The 13929-nt window shown below is 41.6% G+C and overlaps 1 protein-coding gene across 2 annotated transcripts; it reads left to right on the top strand.

Annotated features, from left to right (window-relative positions):
• Nucleotides 1-1064: 1064 nt before the first annotated feature.
• tefb (TEF transcription factor, PAR bZIP family member b) lies at nucleotides 1065-13132 on the top strand. 2 transcript variants are annotated; one of them, XM_080906520.1, is made up of 4 exons: nucleotides 1065-1738; nucleotides 6810-7388; nucleotides 8268-8470; nucleotides 8820-13132. In XM_080906520.1, exons 1-4 carry the CDS (start codon nucleotides 1555-1557, stop codon nucleotides 9033-9035), a joined length of 1182 nt encoding a protein of 393 aa, XP_080762646.1. In that variant the 5' UTR covers nucleotides 1065-1554; the 3' UTR covers nucleotides 9036-13132. The 2 variants fall into 2 exon arrangements, with proteins under 2 accessions (XP_080762646.1, XP_080762647.1); XM_080906521.1 differs by lacking the exon at nucleotides 1065-1738 and adding an exon at nucleotides 4510-5809 and having other exon boundaries at nucleotides 8820-13130.
• Nucleotides 13133-13929: the final 797 nt, after the last annotated feature.

Below are 13929 nucleotides of genomic sequence, written 5' to 3'. Positions count from 1 at the left end.
CCAGAAACTGGCAGTAGGACTGGGAGTTGAGCTTGACTCCATCCTCAACCCGAAAAGGCCCCACAAGCTCATCTTTGATGATACCAGCCCAAACCAGTACTCCACCTCCACCTTGCTGGCGTCTGAGTCGGACTGGAGCTCTCTGCCCTTTACCAATCCAGCCACGGGCCCATCCATCTGGCCCATCAAGACTCACTCTCATTTCATCAGTCCATAAAACCTTAGAAAAACCAGTCTTGAGATATTTCTTGGCCCAGTCTTGACGTTTCAGCTTGTGTGTCTTGTTCAGTGGTGGTCGTCTTTCAGCCTTTCTTACCTTGGCCATGTCTCTGAGTATTGCACACCTTGTGCTTTTGGGCACTCCAGTGATGTTGCAGCTCTGAAATATGGCCAAACTGGTGGCAAGTGGCATCTTGGCAGCTGCACGCTTGACTTTTCTCAGTTCATGGGCAGTTATTTTGCGCCTTGGTTTTTCCACACGCTTCTTGCGACCCTGTTGACTATTTTGAATGAAACGCTTGATTGTTCGATGATCACGCTTCAGAAGCTTTGCAATTTTGAGACTGCTGCATCCCTCTGCAAGATATCTCACTATTTTTGACTTTTCTGAGCCTGTCAAGTCCTTCTTTTGACCCATTTTGCCAAAGGAAAGGACGTTGCCTAATAATTATGCACACCTGATATAGGGTGTTGATGTCATTAGACCACACCCCTTCTCATTACAGAGATGCACATCACCTAATATGCTTCATTGGTAGTAGGCTTTCGAGCCTATACAGCTTGGAGTAAGACAACATGCATGAAGAGGATGATGTGGACAAAATACTCATTTGCCTAATAATTCTGCACTCCCTGTAGAAGCTCGATAATTCTGGAGCCTCTGAAAATTGAGGGGAGGACTAACATGTGTAAATTCCTGTAATTCCTAAACAGTTAATCCAAAACTTTTGCTAAAGCCCTTGAATTAAAGGGTGAAAGTAGTGTATTTGTATGTGTGGAAGTATATACTCTAATTGGAAAAAGCGTCTGGACTGATGAGTTTCTTAAAAGTCAAACTCAAAGTAATCCAAACACTTTTTTGCCCAGATCCTTGGACTACAATGACCTGGATGACTGAGAACCTTCACAGATATAGGCTCTAATACTATAAAGCATTACTTTATAATAGTATTATAACACTATAATGGCATTGAGTGTGGTTAACAAGTTTCAGCATAATAGTTTGACACACCTTGGCTTGAATGGTGGTCACTGTGTAGTGCAATTTTTAATCAAGCCACTAGGTGGCACGTGGCGCTCCAGATCCCACAGTGTCACTGCACGTGCTGCCGTGCGTGGGGGGGAAAGCCGGAGCCGCGCCGTTAAAGGTTGTTGTTTTGGTTGTGATTCTCCAGAGCCCGCCCCCTGCTTTTTGATAGGCGCTGCGGTATGATTGGCGTGCGCGCGCTCAATTGTCACCGCGTCAACATGCTGAGGGGGCGTGGCTCGCATTGGTAATTATAACTCTGATTGTGTTCGGACACATGCATCCGTCCCCGTGACGTTGAAAAGTTGATGCAAAGCGCACGTAGTCGTTTCGTCGGAGTAAATAAGAGTTGTGTTTTCGAGCAGAGCGGGCAGTTTCACAAGTTGTCCAACATGACGGCGGCTAACCAAATGTTTTTCGAGGACAGGAGCGACGTGCCGGACCTGCTCAGGTACTTGGCCGACTGTCCCTTCCCGGCCTTTGATGACAGTGGTAAGCATGTTTTAAAATAACGTTATAACTGTTTTTGCATCTTTTTATGAGAGCTGCTTTTGCTAGCGTCCAGTCTGTAGTTGGCAGACTTATTTAAGTAGCATATGGTGGTGTGTAGTTACATTCATGGAAACGCTAAGTACGTTTTTACTATATTTCATTACTTTATGTGACTTTCCCACATAAAAATTTGACATAGAGGCCTATGAATATTAAGGATTAAACTATGGCACTGGTTGTAAAATGAGTATAATTAATTAGTTACATTATTTTTAAGGTTTATGATTTAATATTGTCCTGTGACAATTGCTATGTTGCCATTTTATTAGAGTCTGAGATACAAGTAATGCAGCAGCCCTGCAATTCTTCATGGTATCTTCATCTTATTTATCTTGCTTTCAGTGATACACATGAAGTGGTTTTATACATAAAGCTAATGAAGTGACTTCTGTTATTTTGCCTATTAAAACTGACTAGTGCTTTCATTACATCTCAGCATTGAACTAAGTACTTAATCCAGCTCTAGTGTAAAGTTATTTTACTAGCAGACACTTTAAACCCTTCTGTATGGGAAACTGTAGAAGTAAAACCACCCGTAAACATAATTAAATGTATCCTGTTCAGTTCATTATTTTACTGAGTGCAGTAGTATGTGGTAATCAGAATATCACTCTAATCTCTTGAAGTGTGCACAGGTGATGAAAGGCTGTGAGGTGTATTGTGTCAGCAGACTGTCTATGCTGTTTCTCCGTGTAGCCTGAAACTGATGCAACAACACTGAAACAGTCCTCACTCAGAGTTTCATCATTTCATTAGCTTCTTTATGCACTCTGCTTATGTTATGCACACTTTTTAGCTTACTTTCTGTTAAAAATAAATAAATTCTTTGGTTTATTTTTCATTAGAAGTTGCTAGTGCAATGACATAGGAAATGTGAGAGGGAGTGACATGCAGGGCATGCAAGAAAGACTGCCAGCTGAAACTGAACTAAATGTGTTGGGGTTGTGTTACTTCACCTGTGCTCTGATGTCTCCTTAAGCGTTTGATGGCACTTATGTGGGTACGAACACCTAATTGCTCCAGTATCACCAAAGTTGGTCACAGTGAGGTTTCGAATATACCTTGACCTGTTAAAAAAATAAATAGATAAATAAATCTTAGTATGCAGTCCCCATCTTCTCATGACTAATCAGAGAGTTTGTTCATCTCTATAGACAACCAGACAGCTAGCTCAAAGGCACAGTGTCAGATTTGGGTCAAACAACTTGCAGTAAAGCTGTGGCTAATGATGCATAGGAAATAAAACCACCCTGGAGTTTGATTTCCTTCATAAAGACCAGTCTGTGTCATTCAGCCCCTGAAATCAGACATGTGCTGTATTAGCAGATTTACAGCGAATATTTAGCTGTGTGTCATAAGTGTATGATATACATTGGCAGCATGTAAAATCTATGATGCCCTAGAGTTGACCTTCGGGGGGCACTTTAAGTAAATGTGGTTACAACTGAAAGGAACTCTGCAGTAAAAGCAATAAAACTCAAATAAAGCAAAATGAGTCGGCTAGTAGAAGCAAATCATGTGCCAGTAAAGTTTGTAGTATGTTTAGTAGTTTGTAAGTAGGTTTCTAGTCATGTAAAAATAACAAAAATCCAAAATTATTTATGTAAAAAACAAAACAAAACCAGGTTTTGCAGTAGCCTGAGAGTTAGCTTAGCAAACCTGAAATAATAATAACAACATAGATTTGTATAGGGTCTTTCAAGAAAGCCAAGGATGCTTTTCAGTAGAGTAGATAGAGGTTAAAAAAATGCAGTATTATAGAAACTTGTTTTGCTCTCATGGTCTTTCACAATGCTAACTACATATTATTATATTCTGATTATTATATTATTATCTTAAGCTAATAAAGTATACTTCCATCCATACTTTCTATGCACATTTACCTACATGATGCTGGTATACAGATGAAGAAATTGTACAAAGTTGTAATAGCACTACCCTTTGCATCCCTGATACCCTGGCATACAATGTTTGGCTTTAGATTTACATGTTTACACATGTTTGTGACACCAGAAAAAATCCCACAGACATGCAAAGTAATTATAGTGTTAGAAACTCAAATATAAATATTGCATTTTATTATCTTGTTGACAACCAATGCTGACTCACTAGTACATAATATGCTGGCCCTGTGATATGCAGTGTCTTCGCAGGACACTTCAGTGGCAGATTATTGTGTTATTGTTATTGTGTTTACTGTGGTTGAGGCCTTAATAGTTCTGTAATTTCCCCTGTAAAGCATGCAGAAAGCATCACCATCAAGTTTTAATTCAGTTATTTCTTCCTCATCTCAGTGTGCATACAAAGTTCCCTCTGTTCACATGTGTTGAACAACAGCAGACTCCTGTCTCAGCTGTTTCAAGAGTGTAAATTTAATCAGTTTAAATAGACAGCAGAGGGCACTGATAAGTGTTTATTGTGCTCTGGTTTGCTCTGTAGACACAGCAGACTCCAGCCAAGACCGGTTCTTGTTTTGTATTTTTTCCAGTGAGCTGCAGGACCTAGAATGAAAACTTTGTATTGTGTGAACCGAAAGCATAACAAATGATTTAACAGTTCATTTCCAATATTGAAACATGCTTCCTACTCCCCCTTCGTCTTCTTCTTCTTCTTATTGTTGTTTCAGTTTGACCTTTATCATCCTTGTAATGCGATACAAAATGTTGCACATGCGCTCACTAGTATTCGTGGCCACAGAAACCTTAATAAAAACCCTGGTCTCATGTGTCCCTGTCTAACCTTGTACGTGGACAGAGTATTAGGACACCAGTCTTTTGGTGTGCGGTTTCAGTGTTCAGTCTGTAGAAGCTCATGGCACTTGTGCTGAACTTGGAGGGGGGAAAAAAGGAAAAAAATGAATTTCACTGCGGCTGAACATCGTGTTCCTGAAACAAAACAATATTCGAGACAAGGTCGTGCGCGCTCCGTCGCGCGGAAGCACGCACGTCTCTTTTTTTTGTGGCAGTGAGGGTTTATTTTTTTTTAGATTAATTATTATTATTCGGTGCAGAGAGGACCTGGAAGCTGGTGCGCGTAGAGTTAAAGCGTATCTAGGGAAATATGTGATAGACGTTATAGATTATACCTCGCGTGCACTATTAAATCAATATAAAATAAAAACACTGTCGTGCGCGTGCCCGCTTCAACCAGCTCGCATTGGCTTGCACGTGCAGAGAATCTTTAAACCACGCCCATCGACAGAGTGTGCTTTCACGTGAGTCGGGTGCGGGCGGGGCGCACGTGTTTGGCCACGAGTATCACGCTCAGAAAACAAGCGACTGCACGAGCTCACAACGTGTTTATGTGGGTGTGGGTATTTGCGCTATGCGTGCGCGCGTGACACGCAGTTCTTGCCGTGAAAGTGTGAGTACCTCGTGCCTCTAACGCCTTCTAATAAAGATGTTAATATGATGACTGCACGAGGCCGAGTGTTGCATTCACGTTGCGCTTATAGGGTCTGTTTTTTTTTTCCTTCTATGTAAAGCCATGATTTCCTTGTGTGTTTGTGGCCAATGACCAAACGTAGAGCTACCACAGATTAGAGTCAAAATGAAGCTGCAGTAATATATTCATATATGAAGTACTGACAGCCAATCAGCTGCTACTATTGCGTGAAAGAGGCGTGGCACGGAACTTCTGAATATCCAACGAGCGTGCTCCGTGGGTAAGGAGAAGAAGAGGCTCGGTGTGGTGTTGTTTTTGACTCTAGAAATCTGCATTTTCGGCTTAAAAGGCTCAAAATCAGCGATAGTGTCGAGTCCAGCGGCTAAACGCGGTTCTTGTGTTCCTGTTTTTCGGACGCAGCTCTCGGTAAAAAAAAAAAAAAAAAGCAGCGTCGCCTCGGTGTACTCGGAGCTCGGCACGGAACAATGCCTGGCGAAGCCGCGATGGCAACGGAGCTCGAGCCCAGCGGTAATACCGCTACAGCGTCACCCCAGAAGTCTTTTCCTTTTGTTTTAAAGAAAATTATGGACATACCTCCTCCGAACATCCTGGAGGAAGGAGAAGACGGTAAGCATTATTAATTATTATAAATAATAATAATAAATTTAAATTAAAATGCTGCCCAGTTTTTCAGCTTGTAAATGAACCACGAGTATATAGGTTTTAAAGCTGGGTAGTAATCAGCGTCTGGTGTTTCGCCTAAAACGTGTGGTCGTGGTTTTGGCTCACATGCCCTCTGTTGCGTGGAGCAAACGATGAAGAACAAAAAGTTCCTGCTCTTCTGCGCTGACAATCAAGGAGCTAAACCAGGCTGGAAACAGTCAGGACAGAGCGGACTCCCTGCGGTTTCATTAAACAGCCCGAGCTACTTTTCTTTGGTTGCTGGCTGATGGTGATGGTGTTTTCTGACTATCTTCTTTCATTTTAACATCTACTCCCTCTCTCTGCCTCAGTCTGTCAGACCGCTTGTAGGGCTTCTTGGATGTAGCCCGCCTTTGTTTACCCACTTGTTTGTCAGGTGTCACATCACCACCACCCCTTTCCACCCAGCCTCTTCTCATTCATAATTTCACTTTCTTACCGTGTCTCCTGAATAATGTTGTACCATGCTGCAATTTTTGGTATCCATTCAACACCCAAGTAAATACAGGGCCAGTATCGCCAATAGCGATACTTACAAAGGCAACTTGTGTAGCAGAGAGTAGTGTGTCATTACTTATGAGGTCATCACCAATTTGCAACACATTGTAATGACTGGGATTTTTTTGTAATTAATACATGCCTTTCAACTTTTCATGTTTGTTAAAACTGTTTTTTAGACCTTGAATGTTACATATATATTTTGCTTAATTTTTTTTGTTTCCAAAAAATAATAAAGTCAGTGGGTTATATACTGAACTTAGGATTGATACTTTGTTTCGATCCTCTGTCTTGTTGATACTGTTGTCCTTCAGATTGATACACCCACCTCTACTACTGAATAATATTTGGACAAGGGAACTGTTCATTTTCAGCAAGCAGCCATTAATTTCACTTTTTCCTTTTATGCTTTATGTCTTTAATGTAGAAATAGAGAAGGAGAAGTTGTGCTCATCTGAAGATGTGGATGGAGGAGGGGCTGTGGCAAACAATGCTGGTGGAGGCTCCAGAGGAGGTGGTGGTGGAAGTGGGGGCAGTGGAGGGGTATCAGCCTCCCTGACCCCAGCCATTTGGGAGAAGACCATTCCGTATGATGGGGAGACATTCCACTTGGAATACATGGACTTGGATGAGTTCCTCCTGGAGAACGGTATCCCTGTGACCCTGGAGGAGGAGGAGGAGGAGCTGCAGAAGACGCTGACAGTTGAAGACAAAGGCAAAGCCATTCCCAAGGCTATTGCAGGAGCTACCACCACCACTCCTACTCCTACTACTACTGAAACAACTACTCCCGCTACTCCTGTTGCTGCAGACTCATCATCTCCCCCCTCTGCCTCCATGGCTACCCCAGATCCAGAGGAGCCTGTGACAGTCACCACGTTACAACCGGCTAAGCTAGAAGAAGAACAAGAAGAAGAAGAAGAAGAAGAAGGAGAAAAAGAGGAAGAGCAAAAAGAGGAATCTTTGCCTGAGGAGGCAACGCCAAAAGCAGAAGTAAAGAAAGCGGGTGAGCAGATTTACTGCATGTGTTAAACATTAACACCTGATGAAAACTGTTGTTTCCTCTCAGTTATGCAGCTCTAGTTTTATTTAGTTTGGTCTAAGAATATCAATGCTGGCATGGCTACCTGAGTCATAACGATTAATAAATGTTACCAAATCTAGCCAAACAAGCTCTGTGACAGACTGGTGACCAGTCCCAGGTGTAGCCTGCCTCTCACCTCATGACAACTGGGATAGGCTGGATTAAATAAGGAATATCGTCAACTTTATAAAATGCGGTATGCCAGAGCATTTGGCAGTAGGACATACCTTATACAGATTTTGGTGCTTGCCCAGCTATTTCTGTGCATTATTACTCTGCTAAAGTGATGTCGTGAAAGGCAGATTTTTGCATATAATTTTCATCTAGGTCTTCAATGCTAATATAGTCAAATAATTTCACTGTAGGCAGTTTAGTCACATGTTAACAAACTGACACAGAAGCAGTGATGGAAATATTTTTTACGTAAATGTATTTTTGGGAGGTGTCCAACTTAGACACCTTTCATTTGAGCTGCACAGAAACTTTTAAAGCCTTTTTTTCCAGTGTGGCATGTAGTGAACTTATTTGTTTTACTACGTTTTATAATTGTTTTTATGTAGGTATGGTTATTATTCCCACAAAGACTTGTGCTTCTTTTGTATAACCCTCAGTTTGTTTTTGTTTTTTTAATGAGTGTTTGCGATGATAAAATATCTTTGTGGGATAAGCGGCTGAGAGCAATGAAGCCTACATAGCTCCCTAACAGGTTTCACAGTAGTGGTGTGAAGTCTGGCCACCTGGTTCATTGCCGTTTACCTGTCTTGTGTCCAAGCTTACTTTTTCCCCTGCTGGACTCTGCAGAACGTAACACGCCCTCCCCAATCGACCCAGACGCCATTGAGGTGGACATTAATTTCCAGCCAGATCCCACAGACCTGGTCCTGTCCAGCGTGCCCGGGGGTGAGCTGTTCAACCCACGCAAGCACAGGTTCTCCCAGGAGGAGCTGAAGCCGCAGCCGATGATCAAGAAGGCCAAGAAGGTTTTTGTTCCCGATGAGCAGAAGGTCAGTGGAATCAAATTTTCTTCTTCCCAAACTGCAGTTGAGATCAGTTCACTCCAGTCTGAAAAAACACTGTTGTAAAAACTAGTTAATATATGTCATACAGTTTAAGTCTGACATATATTTAGAAAATTTCCACTCTTTTCATCTTGTTCAGTTGTCAGAAAAATGCATTTATCAAAATTGGGTTTGCAGAATGTTTAAGCTCCAACTCCATCAGTTAGTTTGTATTTCTATGTGATTACGTTAGCCCAATAAAACATTAGAATTGAGCTGATGATCTCCTCAATCCAATCCCTTCTTTTATGTGGGCAGGTTTAACTCTTCTTTCTGTCCCTTTTCATTCCTCTAGGATGAGAAGTACTGGTCGAGAAGAAAGAAGAACAATCTGGCAGCGAAGCGTTCCCGCGATGCACGCCGCCTTAAGGAGAACCAGATCACCGTGCGTGCATCCTTCCTGGAGCGTGAAAATGCTGCTCTGAGGCAGCAAGTGGCTGAGATGCGGAAAGACTGCGGTCGCTGTAAGAACGTCCTGGCTCGATACGAAGCCAAGTACGGCCCACTGTAAAAAATAAATAAATAACAGAAAAAAGAAAACTCACAATAAAACCCATGACGAGACAAAAGCAGAACTCCCTTCCCCGCAAATTTCAACACAGATATAAACACCTAGGGAATCTAAATTTGCACTGTTGTCTTTGCTGACCTCCAGTCACTGTGTTCGGCTCCAGTTTCTAACACAACGCTGGAGTTTTGGATGCACACTGGCAGGCAGTGAGGCATGATGGGAGCGGTGGTCACAGGAAGGCCTGTGGAGAGCGCCTGGCTCCTACACTCGGAGAGGAAGTGGACCGTTCTGGATTCTCCCATGGTCAAACACACATGGAAAATATGGTCGTCTCGAGAAAAGTTCAAAGAGAGTCAAGCGACATGAAAAGAGCGGGTCGGTTAGAAAGAATCGCACGCTTTCAAATTCGATACAGCAGTTTCCGTCAGAGCACAGCACACCTTAATGGACCAAAGCACGAGTAGCGTCAGTCAGAAGCTGCATATTTAGAAAGGTGCACTCCTCCTGTTTTCCTTGTGTTGCACTTAATTAGGAGGCACAGAAGAAGAAGAATATTTAGTGAAGTTGCGCAGTGTAGGAGAGGAACAGATGAAAAATGAGCCGGAGTCAGGTTCAAGGTGGTACTCCCAGTCTGGAGAGGGTAAGAGGAGGGAGACCTCAGGAAAGGTGTGGTCCAGTCAGAGTTCTTCCGTCACACAAGCACGCCTCTGCACACTGTTTAAAAACAACTGTTATGTATATATAATCATCTCTCTGCACCATTTTTATAGTGTATAATCCATTTTGCACTTTTTCATTAAAAAACAGAAAAGAAAACACACACGGTGTGCGGAGATTAAGCTGGTAGCAGCTGTCAACCTTATTAACGATGATCACAGTGGGAGCTGTTTTAATGGTAGCATACTAATGAAAATGCAAAGTAGGTCTAAAGCTTCTGTGATTTTTAACATCTTTTTTTCTACTAAGATCAGCTTCCAGAGACTCAAAGATTCAGTGAAGGAGCAGATTGTTTTATATATGGGGAAAGAGTAGTAGTTTCTATCTGTGGGTTACTGTTAAAGGCATGCTGTGCATTTGATCTCCAAGGCCTTTGATTGTAGAGGGGTATGTTCACATGTACAGTACTACGCACATGTCTTGTGCCACCCTTCATTCCCTAAAATTTTGCTGATAAAGTGGGATATAGATGCAGGATTTTATTGACATACATGGAAATACAGTGTCTAAGACAAACACAGAGTTTGTATTATTCTAACCAGCTTGAAAGTTGATATTTGGAAGGATCACCTTATTCAACACAGCCTGATCTCTCTTAGGCAGCTTTCTTTTCATTTCTTTAAGTCGTCTTCAGGAATAGTTCTCCAGGACATTTAAAGCTCTTCTTTGGATGTTTCTGCCTTTCTGTTATGTTCTCTGTCAACATGATCCTACACTGCTTCAATAATGCTGAGGTCTGAGCTCTGGGGAGGCCAATCCATGACTGATGTTTTTCTATTCAGGTATGCTTTCACTGTGTTGTTTGAGATGATTGCCATTCTGAAAAATAAAGCTGTTTCCAATTACGACACTTTCCACATAGTATTGTATGATGGCTCAAAATCTAACAGTACTTTTCTGCCTTCATAATTTCATCAATAGTAACAAGATCTGAAAACTGTTTAATGCCCATCAAACTGTTACTTTTGATCTTTTGCGTAGATTCAACAAAAAATTAAAACAAGTATGTGTTTTGTGACAACTGCTAGTAACAAAAATACAAACAAAAAATAAAATCAACTTTGAAAGAGCTTTTTAGAAATCCTGGAGAACTATTGCTCAAGACTACTTTAAACAATAACAAAATGTGGCTCCTTGAAAGCAAAATATAAAGAAATGAGGGGTGGGTTTAAGGGTTTTTCACAGTGCTGTTGGGATGTTTATTTACTGCACACTGCAGTTAGTGTGCTAGAGTCACTGCCTGCCTAATGGTGTCGAGAGGACTGGATTGATTGGTTGCTTTTTGTTTTTTTATCTTAAGCAGGCTCAAAGTCGGCTGTTTCTGAACCTTGTAAATATGTCTCCTGGTCTTTATTTTGCTAAGACGGGGACTCTGTGTCTTTATTAACCCTACAATATTCCTTATATTTGCCAAATAGTTGAATGAGTGCTGTATTTATTCTTGGGTAATGATGCATTTGTTGATTGTGATGTACAAACAATGTGTCAGATAATTTTATTTCTCCTTAGGATAATAATAATAATACCTATATAATGAAACCAATGACAAAGCAGGGAATTCAAAGGGTGAACTGTGCTTTTGGATGTTTGTTTTAAAAACAGGTTTATATAGTAATGTGGGCTTTATTTTTTGTGGGGTGGGGGTATTGTGTTGTGAACACACAAAGGACAGGGTGCACTTTCCTTTACCTCGTCCAACACTTGCTACTGTGAAAGGTAAAACATGGAGCATGGCTACAAAGTGTTGGTTGAAGCAAAGAACACGTACAAAGCAGCTTAGTTCCATTTGGCAAAACCTTAAATCCAACTTTATAAACTGAGTTCTTTCCGCCAAAGCTTCTGAGTGTGAATCTTAATTAGTAAATATGTTGCAGACTGTTATGGGACTCTGTATCTCAAACTTATAATTTTCTTTTTGATTTTTATCAGCCAGCTTGTGCTCATAATCCTGGAAAGAAAATAAATGTGGCAATAATACTCTGTTATGTAATGCTAGTTTGATTTCAGTAGTGATGTTGTATGTATACTTACTATGATGTACTAAATAGAAATGCCCCAAAATCATTCGTGCTTCCAGTTCTTAATTCTCTGTAGTCCGAGATCTTAATGCATGAAACCCAGTGAACCTGTCTGTCTCTCTCTCTCTCTGTTCCTTGTTTGTTTTTTTAAAAAAACAAGTTTTATACCAAGTGTACTTATGTCTGTGAACCATTACTGAAAACTAGAGCTCTTTGGTTTTTGGGGGGATGACGTGGGCTGATGGTGTATTGTGCAGAACAGTGGAAAAAAAACAAAAAAGCAGAGCATCTTTGCTGCGATGTCCTTTTGTTTATGACAGCACCGCCTTTCCTTGTGCAGCCAGCGCTTGACCTTGTGGTGAAAACAGCTGAAAGCAGCATCTTTTAATCACTGTGGATTATTATCTTTTTTTTTTTTTTTTTTAAATTTGCTATAGATTGATCTGTATCTGGATACACAGGAATCAGCTGGTGCTTTTTTTGTTTGTTTGTTTTTTGTGTGTGTGTGTGTGTTTTTTTTTTTCTTGTCTTCTTGATTGCTAATATGATCATTTGAGTTTCCTGATAGTGTATTGTAACAGCTGGTTCTTGGGGTTTTTTTTCTCTGTCACATCGACTGCACTGAGCTTTAGACATCAGTCTAGCTGATGAATGCAAACTTGGACATTTAAAAAGAAAAAACTGGTACTGGCCACGAGAGGTTTTTAGAAGCCAATAAAATAAAGATCATATTTTGTATAGTGATGCATAAAGTATGTAGCAGTTTCTGTTTGATGTGAAGCTCCTTATGAAATCATTTTTCCTTTTAAAGAGGTTGGAGTTTTTCCCCAATTCTCTGCATGCAGACCTGCAGTTATGACTTTTGGATGTAGGTGCGTCTTCTGCCACCTACTGACAAAAGATGGCTCCTGCACTTGTGAAACCCTTTGTGCTACTTTTGGGTAATATTTAAGGAAAACTAGAATCCTGGAAATGCACAAATAATTGACAGAGAACATCTGGCACAAGTGTGTGTGCGCACAGGTGTTTGTAGGTGTGCTCAGAGCAGCACGACTAGATCTCCAATCTAAACCTCAGTTTTAAGGTTATTGCTTGAAACTCTTGACACTGGTTTGAGATGCTTCGCATTGACAACACCGTGTCCTTGTTTACTTATTTGAAGTAGCTCCCGGAAAACCATTTTAAATCTCTTTCTGGAAACATTTTTAAAGACTTGTGGTGTTTTTGGCTTTCTGTTCTGATTTTTATATAAATGTGGGTTTTTTTCTCGTTTTTGTATTGTCCCTATCATGTATTGGATACATGCAACTGCAGTATCGTGTCCTAATTGTATCTTGTATTATGCATATGAAATAAATTTGGAGTTTTACCGACACGTGGCCTTGTCTTTTTGACCTTGCCTGATTTGCTGACCAGCTGCGGCGGCTGTGTGACAAATGTCGGGTAACACAAGGAGCTGGTGGATAAATGAAGGCATTGTCCTCATCCTTGATGCACTTGCACGCGCGCACACAGAAACACAAGCCCCCTGAGTGCACATCTTCCCCCCCCCCCCCCCCCCTTTTTATTGTCCCTCCATTACCTCTCTCCTGCTGCTCATCAGTATTCCAGCAGAGTAGGAGATGTTGCGTAATGATCACATCGACAGACAGGGGAGCAGAATTGCGTAACACATAAGCAGCCTCTAAAGACCAGAGGGATGGGTGTGTGTGTGGAAGATGGAGCAAAGACGGCGAGGAAGCAGGAGGTGGGGACAAGCAGTGGAAAGGATCAGGTAGTGGTAAAGATGGAGAGTGGGGGAGGGAAGATAGCTAGATGATGAAAAGAGAATGAGGGATGTGGTGCTGAGGATGCAGAGCTATGCATGTTGTCACACCGCGACATGAGCAAGCCAACCTTCCAGCTGGCTGTACACAGACACCAGCACGGGGCAGGACAGGCAGACGGAGTGCTAGGTGATGAAATGCAAAGTAATATCTGCTGGGATGGGTCCAGCTGAGGTGGGCTGGTGAGCAAGCTGGCTGCTCACCATTTGAGAATTCCATCCTTGCTTTGAATTATTGATCAAACATCACTCGAATCTGTTTACCGCAATCAGAGCAATGAGCTGCTCCAGGACTCTCACGCACGAACCAGGGGTCTGAACCCGCACAGAGACC

The sequence above is a fragment of the Rhamphochromis sp. 'chilingali' genome (genome assembly GCF_963969265.1).
Source record: "Rhamphochromis sp. 'chilingali' genome assembly, chromosome: 15".
Taxonomy (NCBI): domain Eukaryota; kingdom Metazoa; phylum Chordata; class Actinopteri; order Cichliformes; family Cichlidae; genus Rhamphochromis; species Rhamphochromis sp. 'chilingali'.
Note: the sequence above shows the minus strand (reverse complement) of the source record. Positions and strands in the feature narration are given on the sequence as shown.